A 9192-nucleotide genomic window follows, 5' to 3' on the forward strand; every position below is an offset into this window, starting at 1 on the left:
CAAAAGCATTAGGAAGTTAGAGTTAAAGGTCAGGGGAATCACATCCAAGGGTCTGTCAAAGAATAACTGCAAGTGAAGCAAACCCAAAATAGCTGCGTGCTAGCTGAGAGAACGCTTCCACTCCGTTAGCAGTATGTGATTGTTTTTAAACAAGGGTACAATTCACAGGCATGACACACCAGAACTTACACTGCTAAAAATACAGTGCTGTCAAACAGCTGCAACAGCACCGTTCTGTGGGGCAGCACCTTCTGCCTCCACGGTAACAATGACTGTCACTCACTGTGTTCTCCTTCGGCCAGGGGAGCCAGTTTCTTCTTCTTGTTGTTTTACAGAAGGGCAAGATGGTGCCTCATCTCCCTGGCTGACATGACAGCAAACACCAGAGCCTGAACTTGACGCACTTTATTTCAATCAGCCATTTAGTAGAACACCGCAAGAACAAGAATTAAAGCTGGTCAGGCAGGCAGTGCTTTATACAATGATCTAATCAGGTCTCATTAGGAGAGAACAGGAAATTTCTCTTCCTCCTCAGGCACAATTTTACCAATCTACATTTTCAGCTAGGAACCCAGCAGCTGACAGATCTGCCAGAATTAAGAGAAAACCTGGCTGCACTGAGGTCAATGGGCATACTGCAACAGATTTTTCTAAGGCCACAATCTCATCCTAATAATAAAACCATATACAAGGGGAGTAAAATAACAACGTAGGTGATATTACTTCCATCTTCTCAGTAGCCTGGAGAGCTGTAACTCCATATTCATAAAGTGACTCAAGAGCCTTTGACTCAGCTAGTGTGCTGTGAAATCACAAGATAATATACCACCTATTCTCTACATGGGAATGTTATGCTGATCCAGTTCCCTTTCTGTTTCAGAAAACAATGTCACACAAGACAGCTGAACCTTTCCTCTCAAATACAATACAATACCACAGTTAGTGTGTGAACACAAATTATCTGAGTATACAAGGTTTATGGTTTCCAAAGACTGCACCATGATGAGCCAACGCTTCCCAAGAGAGGGAAAAGACACAAAGTCAAGCCTTGAAAAGAAAGCTCATTCTGCAAGGCACAACAGAAATAAAGACCATGGCATAGACCAATGGAGAGAAGCTGGCTAAGAGATGCACACACTGAAAGGTGGGAAGAAAGGGACACAGTGAATAAGTCAAGGGGGTTCTCCACATAACAAGGCAGGTGGGAGGATGAAAGTAAGGGCAACCAATAATTTGGGAAAATCACAATCCTCTGTATTGTAAGCATCGGCTGCTGTTGCAGCTGGGGCTTACTGCTCTATAAAAGGTTAAGGTAGCTCAAAAGACACTGGGATCTATTTGCACAATGCCTCTCCTCACACCACATACACCAGCATGGCCCCTCCCTACCGCCTGGAGCATTTTAGAATAATGATAGCACCTTCCAATAACCACATTTCAGAGAATGTAGGGGTCCACTTTGCTGTTGCTGTTTGGTGGGACGCTACTGTGGAACCTGAACCAAGCACATAGGATGAACAGAGGCCAAAAATTCAAGTCAGTGGTCTGAAAGTGATCTCTGCATCACTAGAGAGGCATGGAGAAAGAAGCCATGCTGTACTGCAGCTGAGAGCCTTAGAATTAAGCAACGTGTGCTGGCTTAAAAAAAAAGCAGCAGAATGCCTGGCCTGTTTCAGTGTGGGCAAACGTGAGCTGCTGGAAAGTGGTGTGAGTATGTGCCTGGAATAAGCAGCGGAAGCTCACAATCAGCATTAACTTCAGCGATACAACTAGAAATGCTGTCAGAAACACTCCCTTGGCAGCTGCACCCTAACTGTGCACCTGCCAGGAGGCCAGTGACAAAATGTGACCCAGAAATGTGCTGCTGACATGGGGCAAAGGAAATGCATGCATTAGATATGCAAACAGAAGCTATAGAGCACTTGGATTTGTTGGAAAACATGCAACATGCTTTATGCTATGGAAATCAGGAGAAGCAACCATGTTGATGCTTTGGGAAAAGGATCTGGAAAAACACAATGATCTCCGATCACCAGAGTAAGCGCAGCGCATGTTTCCCATGGCTGAAGCAAGGAGTGAAGACCATGAGTACTGCCCACCTCTTTTGCTTCCCCTTAATTGTTCTTTTCAGTGCAACTGATGACATGGCTTGTTTGCACCAAGCCCTTTGAATTTAATAAAGGCTTTACAATCTCTAAATTATAAGACAAACGTTTGTAAAGCTGAAACAATCTATCACCTAGCAAGGGACATTCTGGATTCTCGTTCTTTGAAGTACAATGTACAATTAAAGGATTGAGAAACACACCACAAGATCTGAGGTACGAAGTACAGCTATATTTATGCCTATACAAGCCAGAGACATCACTTTTTCCTCTTCTGTCTCCCCCTGCCCAAAAATCAGAGACTATATATTTAAAGAAGAGAGACGTGAAGCAGTTTAGTGAAGATTGTGTAAGCCAAACAGAATAGAAACCACAAAAATACCGGAAAAGAGGCACCACAATCACAAATAAAACTGAGCGTAGATAAGTGCTGTATAAAGTAGCATTTGCAGAAAGGAACAGTTTAAATGTTTCATATATATTGCTCCAAATTAAATACATGAATCTCAAAGAAAATGAAGTGGTTAAGCACACAGCAGAATGTAGGTATTTGCTGAGAATGCAGAAGCACTCTGAAAATCAGAGCTATTAAGTTGTGTTTAGAAGAGGAAAGACACATTGTCACTTTGGGTAAAGTATTCAATTTTGAACACTTGAATTGAACTTTCAAGCATTGTGGAACGATACAAAAGACAAGGAAAATACAGAGGTACGGAAGAGAGAGGTATGGAAGTGACTCCCAAAAAGCAAAATAAGCCCTCAAGAAAGTCCACTGAACAGAGAAACTAGGGCTGTAGAGTCAGAGGCAGCAGAAAGGAAAGATAACAAATGCCATAAAGAAATAGCTGTGCATGCTTGTTTCCCTTTCTCCAAAATACAGGAATGCACTCAAAGGTCAGCATCTGGTAATCCACCGAGATGGAGAAGGGTTCTTACACCACTCAGAGCTGCAGAGCAGTTTGCCTGGAGCGTTCTGCAAGTAGTGTTCATGAAAAAGTGAGGCTCATTGGAACAAGTGCAATGCCTGCAAATAAAATTCAAGACTGCAGTCTTTCCGTTGCATCTGATGTGGACCTGAAATAGGAAGACCCCTGACCTGTAGGAGTACTGGGTTGTAGGCACTGAGCTATTCTGGATATACACAGGTCAACAGAAGGAAGAAGCATGTGCTTTCTGCTTGAATATGGAATGGATAGATTAACTCCTTCATTTCTAATCTAGAAATTTCTGTTTTAAGGGATTGAGAATACCCAGAAAACTACAAACAGCAGTTAGCTTTCAAAACTTTGTTTCTAATTTAAAGTTCACCTAAATTTTTTTGTCCCTCCAGCATGTTATGTTTTCAAGTGATATTTGGTGTACACAGTTCATAAAAGGAGCAAGGCTTCTATTAATAGAGTTTGATCCATCCTCCAGCTGAACGTTTTCTGAGATTCTAAACACTGATGGTTTCTCTGTTGGCTTGCCTTCAATTTGAAAGTTTCTTCTTAGAAGGAAGCAGAGCCAGCTGGTGACAGAAATACATATGATCTCAAAACAGAAAGGCAAGAGACTCCTAAATAAACTTGTTTATTTCCAGTCTCTCAGCAACAGAGCTCTGGAGTTTAAAATAAAGGCAAAAAACTGTAAAGTACAGCCCATACATGGCCAAAAAAGAACATGTTTAAGGAAAAAAAAAATAAGAATCTACTCTTGGTGAGGCTCAAGAAGGCCAGATCTGATGCAAGGGATCAAAGACCAGCAGTACGAAAGAGTACCTGCACCCACAACTCCCAGGCACAGAAATGGATTCCTTGTTAAAGCTAGGCTGTAAATTTGTCACACTTAGAATCTGAATTCCCATTGGATAATAAATAATATGAAAGCAGGTACCCCACATCTAAACCCAGAGCTTTAAATTATTTGACAGTGCCCCTTTAACTGCAAAATCTCAGTCTGCTTCTAAAGGTAAAAACGTAGCTCTAAGCTCGCCAGGAAATGTCATAGCTTCATAAATTCTATGAACAAACCTTCTATTCTTGCAATTCCAGCAGAATTATTAAATCTATCAGCCACAGATGAATGTATCAATTTATCTTAATTTCTGAAAATACACCGAGCCTCTTTCAGTTAAAACTTCATTTTTCTGTTGTACAATGAAAGAAAAAAGGGGTATTTGCAAGAGATTAATTAAAGCAAATTTATCCCTCCATAAATTACTATCTCTGGACTGAAATAAAACACAGCATGTTTCAGAGAGGATAAGCAAACAGATGAATGAAGTAGTCTTATTTCCTGCAGATCAAGCAGTGTGACTGTCTGCTGTGGCATTGGAGACAAAGGGCTTGCCCAGCCACTGTCATCACTCTTGGAAACCAGCATTTTCCAAAAGGGCCAAGGAAAAGAGGCCGAGTCCTGCCACTGCCCCTGCCCCTCCTGCAGAGAGTGACAGTGTTACACAATTTCATTACGTGCCACACAAAGAATAAATGGCTCTAACTGTAATGACATCTTCAGAGAGGGTGCCCTCACCCCTCCCTTCCTGTTGCCATTACAGAGGACAAGGGACCTTCAATGTGACTTTATTCCTTTGGGTTTTTTTGTGAGCAAACAAATGGAAGAAAATACATTGTCTTGAAAACAATGTCTTCTCTTCCACTGTTTGCTGTAGTAGCACACAGTGTGTATGTACGGTAACATAGCTTGCTGAATACAGTCTGCTATACCTTTGAATTGCACAGAGGCACTGAGACTTCAGAACCTGGTTTGTAAGAGATCAACCACGACTTGTTTGTCAGGGGAGACGTGAGGAATTTTAGCTGCTGAAGCTGAACTGTGCACTATGTTAGTGTTGCTATCATCCTCTGTCCCCGTGCTGAGGTCCACCACCTTAGTTCAGTGGCATCCAGACACCTCTAAGATTATATATTCTACCTCTGAAAGAGAAACCACATGGTGGCCCAGAGTTTAACATAGAAATCTTTACCCAATTCGCTCCAGGCTATGGAAAGGATTCCCACTACTGAAGAGAACGCTAGCCACCTGCCTTCAGTGGCCTGGGACATTCCAGTGGGTTTCCTAGAACGGATTTCAGAGTGCCATATTCCAAGATAACACAAGTACCAGGTCTTTGTAGGTCACAGTGACTTCTTATTAGTATGCATTTTTGGTTAGCTGGCTAACTATTTTAAAGCCTTCAATTGAACAGCTTGGTCAATCAGTAAGCAACAGAATTGTCCCCAAGCCAGGCAGATAATGATCTGAAGTCACTGCCAGCAAGAGCGTTATTATTCCAATTGCTGAGGATTTCTTACAGGGTAATTAATAGTCTCAGTTCCTTGCGGCCAGGAGTCAGATGGATTGACTATAGACAGTAAATTACTCTCATCTCTGGGAACTCAAGCTCAGGACTGAGGTACTCAACTGGGCAAACGCTGAGCTGCCTGATTCCTCCTTTCCTCAAGAAGGAGAGTATTTAATCATCTTGCCAGAAGCCTAACAGTCAGAGAGAGCTCCACACAAGCTGACTTACCCTTGCTGGGAAAAGCGCATGCATCTGAAGCTGTGACCACAGAACAGGGGACACCCCAGCTAATCATGCTCCAAAACTGACCCTCACAAATAACTGGTCACATCATCGCTGTGTCTTCTGTGTACTATCTTACTACTCCCAGCTCTTTCACCTTTAGTCACACGCAAAAGCAAGGACAAGATAGATCATTCACATTCTGCGCCTCAGAACAATTCTTACTTTTCAAAACAAAAGTAATTTCCAGAGAACATAGCTCACCTTAAAGGATATTTCATACTGCTCTCCTCCCCATATCTCCAGACCTGCATCATACCCTCCCAGCTCCCAGAACCACTTTCTATCGACTGCAAACAGTCCTCCAGCCATTACAGGAGACCTTAAGGAAAAACCAGACTCCATATTACAAACATATTCAAGGATACAGATCTCTGTGTAAACATTTTAAAAAAACAAAGCAAGATTTGACAAATATCCTTCTCACCACCCAGTGCCTTTGCAGCCTTGTCAGAGGACCAAATAGTTGGTTTTGCATTATCTACTAATTTCCCACCTGCAAACGAGGAGGACCAGACCAGGCTCCCTTCAGAACCAGTCAATGCCACCCCTCCAAACAGGCAAAAGAGTTCAGATTAAGTGACAGGATATAACCTCTGCCAGAGGGACCCATAACCTCTCCCAGAGGGACCCATACACTGCACAAGTCATGCTCTTTGTCTCAGGAGTACGATCAAGTCATTGAGCTTGACCTCAAAAGGTGTTTTGTTGGGGTTTTTTGGAACACTGCAGAAGTATAAAGGACAGCAGAACTGTCTCAATGTCAGCAAGAACAGCAACAGTAGAACATAACTTGATCACAGATTTACTTCTGCAATGCACTGCAATCATCGAAATTGCTGTAATTATTCTGCTAAGTTTTCTTTCCCCCCCCACCTGGGAATGATACATGAGCTGCCATTGGTTTGTTGTTTTGGCAGAACATTAGGGATACTAAGTTGTGTTTGAAAGATCTCAGCAATAAATGACCACATTAAATGTTAAGACATTACAGTTTTAAATGAAATGCTAATTTCTGCAGGAATTAAGGTGGCAAAAAATAGGCAATGAAAAGGAGAGTGTTCACAGCTACTACACAATGCATTCCTTTGAAACTAACAAAGCAAGCAGCTGCCAAAAAGCAAGTAGCTTAACACCAGCTTCTGGCTTCTACTACACTGAGGTGTCAACCAACCCTGTAACAGAGCATTATTTCGTTAGCCAGCTCTTAGCACACAGCATTTCCGTAACTTACTCAAAGGGATCACTGGGATCAAGTTTCTGTAACTCAGGAGGAATAGGGATCCTCTTGTAATACATCTCCCAGTCAAATGCACCTCGCATTGCGTCTCCAGCCTGAGTCTCATATCCAAAGTGGTCATGATCAATAACATCAATCATAGGGCAAACGATAGTCTTGCGGTTTCGGGCAATGCGATCTGAAGATTGGAGAAATATGTTAGAAAACCTGCACCAGTTGGTTCCATTGACCATGAAATTACAGAAAAGAGCATCAAAATACAAAGTTGTCCAAGAGCAACATAGCTTTCTTCCTATTAGTGCTCTTTTGGGCAGATGCTCCAATTCATATCAATTTATCTGGCATTTCTGCAATAATTGAGATACCCAAGCTAGAACTTATTGAGATAAAAACACCAGACACTCATGCTACAGTGACCATCACCCAGAAGCAGAATAGAAAGACACAGCCACACCACCACAGATACCTAAACCACCAGGCTAAAACCAGACAATCTTGTGCTTAGTGAACACTCCTCATTTTAATGAGCGACCAGGATATGAACCCTTTCTGCACTGATTCAAAGCCAGGGCAATGACCCACTGTACCACCTAGCTTTAATTGCTACACCAGAATCTGGCAGGAAGCGATTCAGACTAATGGCATAACTACTCTCGGCAGGTTCAAGAAATCCAAGCGTACCTCCTCCCCTCAAACCTTTTCTTACAAGCAAATAATATAAACAACATAAATATGCAGGATTAATTCCTGCATAAACATCTGGAACTTCTTAAATACTTTATCACTGAGATGGTCTCTTGTTGGAAGTTAACTTCCAGAGCAGAGGCGACAAATGATGTTTCAGCTTCCAATGTGTATCTAACAGAAATCCTTTCTATGCTTTAAAATTAAAGAATGTTCTACATGTTCTCATTTAAATGGCATTTGAGCTAATTCTGTCCTCCCTCCCTGGGGCTCATGAAGCTGCAAACATTGTGAAAGTAACAGTATTACCAATCTGACTAGGTTTTTTTAAACCTTCACTCGACTATTGTTGCCACAGTTTATTTGACAAAGGCACATCTCGGAGAGCTCTGACAGGTCACTTGCAATAGGGTTGTAAAGGAGTTTGGTCCTGGCCAGAGGCATACAGGTACCAGAAACAGAAGGCACTGTCCTTTCAATTAGTCATCCTTGAAAAGATCTGACATTGTAAAACTGATGCCTCTTTAAAGATGAAGCACTGTCTTGGGAAGGACTGCACATGTTCTACAAATACGTACAAGCAGCTGTCAGTTACAAGAAGTATTTTCCATAGGCTTGCAGACTGTTAAATATAGTTATAGAGGAGAAAAAAAAAAAACCCTAAAAGCTACTTAAAAACTGTATGTAAAGATCTGTATCATAAAACCACTCCTCTCTGCAAGCTGCTGAATGACCATACAAGAGTTAACTCATCTAGCAAGCTGTAAATTATTTAAGATTTCATTTAGTGAGGAAACAAAAGAATATTATTTCTGCTCTTTAATTAAGCAAAGCATATGATAGGGTGACTGTACAGTGCAGGATTCTAAAACAGAAAAAAATTCTCATATTAAAGGCTACAAGTTGTCAATTCACCTGAGTCTTGTGGTTGGTTGGTTTATTGGTTTTTGTTTGTTCTCCCTTTTAAGTCATTTCATCTTCCTTTTGTCCACTTACAGCACAAGGGGAAAGGAGCAGGTGGAAATAAAACAAATTCAACACCAACATCTGTTGCCAACTCCTTAGCAGTTCAGTCTTCAGCCATGTACACCACCACACACTTACCTAACAGAGGTGGCAGCCAGTTCACATTGGCTTCGCAATGGGAATCCAAGAAGGTGATGACGTCCCCTATTGCCACAGAGGCCCCCAGCATTCGGGTTCTTATCAGCCCTTCTCTCTTTTTGGTTCGGAGGATTCTCACATTTGGGAACTGGGCCATATAATCTTCCAGGCGTTTCTTCAGGTGTTCTGTATGAAAAGGAGAAATTTAAACACCGTAACAACTAATTTCTTAAAAATGTGGTTCCTTCTTTACCAGAAGATGTCTTTGAAAGTAGGTCCTGAACAGTTAACAAATACAGTAACATGAAAGAAGAAGTAAGAACAATTTTCTTTAAATCCAATGTTTAAACATAATGTCTTAACCAAGACTTCTGAAGATGTTCTAAAACCTTAGGAGCAATTAAAAAAAAAGGGAGGAGGGCGGAACTAGGAGAAGACAGAAGATAGAGGACTGCAGGATGCAGAAACAGAAGGTGAAAAGAAATAAAAAGTCA

At 41.6% G+C, this 9192-nt stretch overlaps 1 protein-coding gene across 1 annotated transcript in view; it reads right to left on the reverse strand.

The window, feature by feature from the left end:
* The window catches only part of LOC104521991 (polypeptide N-acetylgalactosaminyltransferase 10), a gene marked incomplete at its 5' end in the record, with an annotated part of 17855 nt that extends 8971 nt beyond the window's left edge, over positions 1 to 8884 (reverse strand). Inside the window, 3 exons of the mRNA XM_029084058.1 lie at positions 5875 to 5992; positions 6905 to 7088; positions 8699 to 8884. Coding sequence (XP_028939891.1) covers positions 5875 to 5992; positions 6905 to 7088; positions 8699 to 8884 — 488 coding nt within the window. The remainder of the gene's footprint in view (positions 1 to 5874; positions 5993 to 6904; positions 7089 to 8698) is intronic.
* Between the last annotated feature and the right edge of the window lie 308 nt (positions 8885 to 9192).

Source organism: Antrostomus carolinensis, unplaced genomic scaffold, assembly GCF_000700745.2.
Source record: "Antrostomus carolinensis isolate BGI_N321 unplaced genomic scaffold, ASM70074v2 scaffold26753, whole genome shotgun sequence".
Lineage (NCBI taxonomy): Eukaryota > Metazoa > Chordata > Aves > Caprimulgiformes > Caprimulgidae > Antrostomus > Antrostomus carolinensis.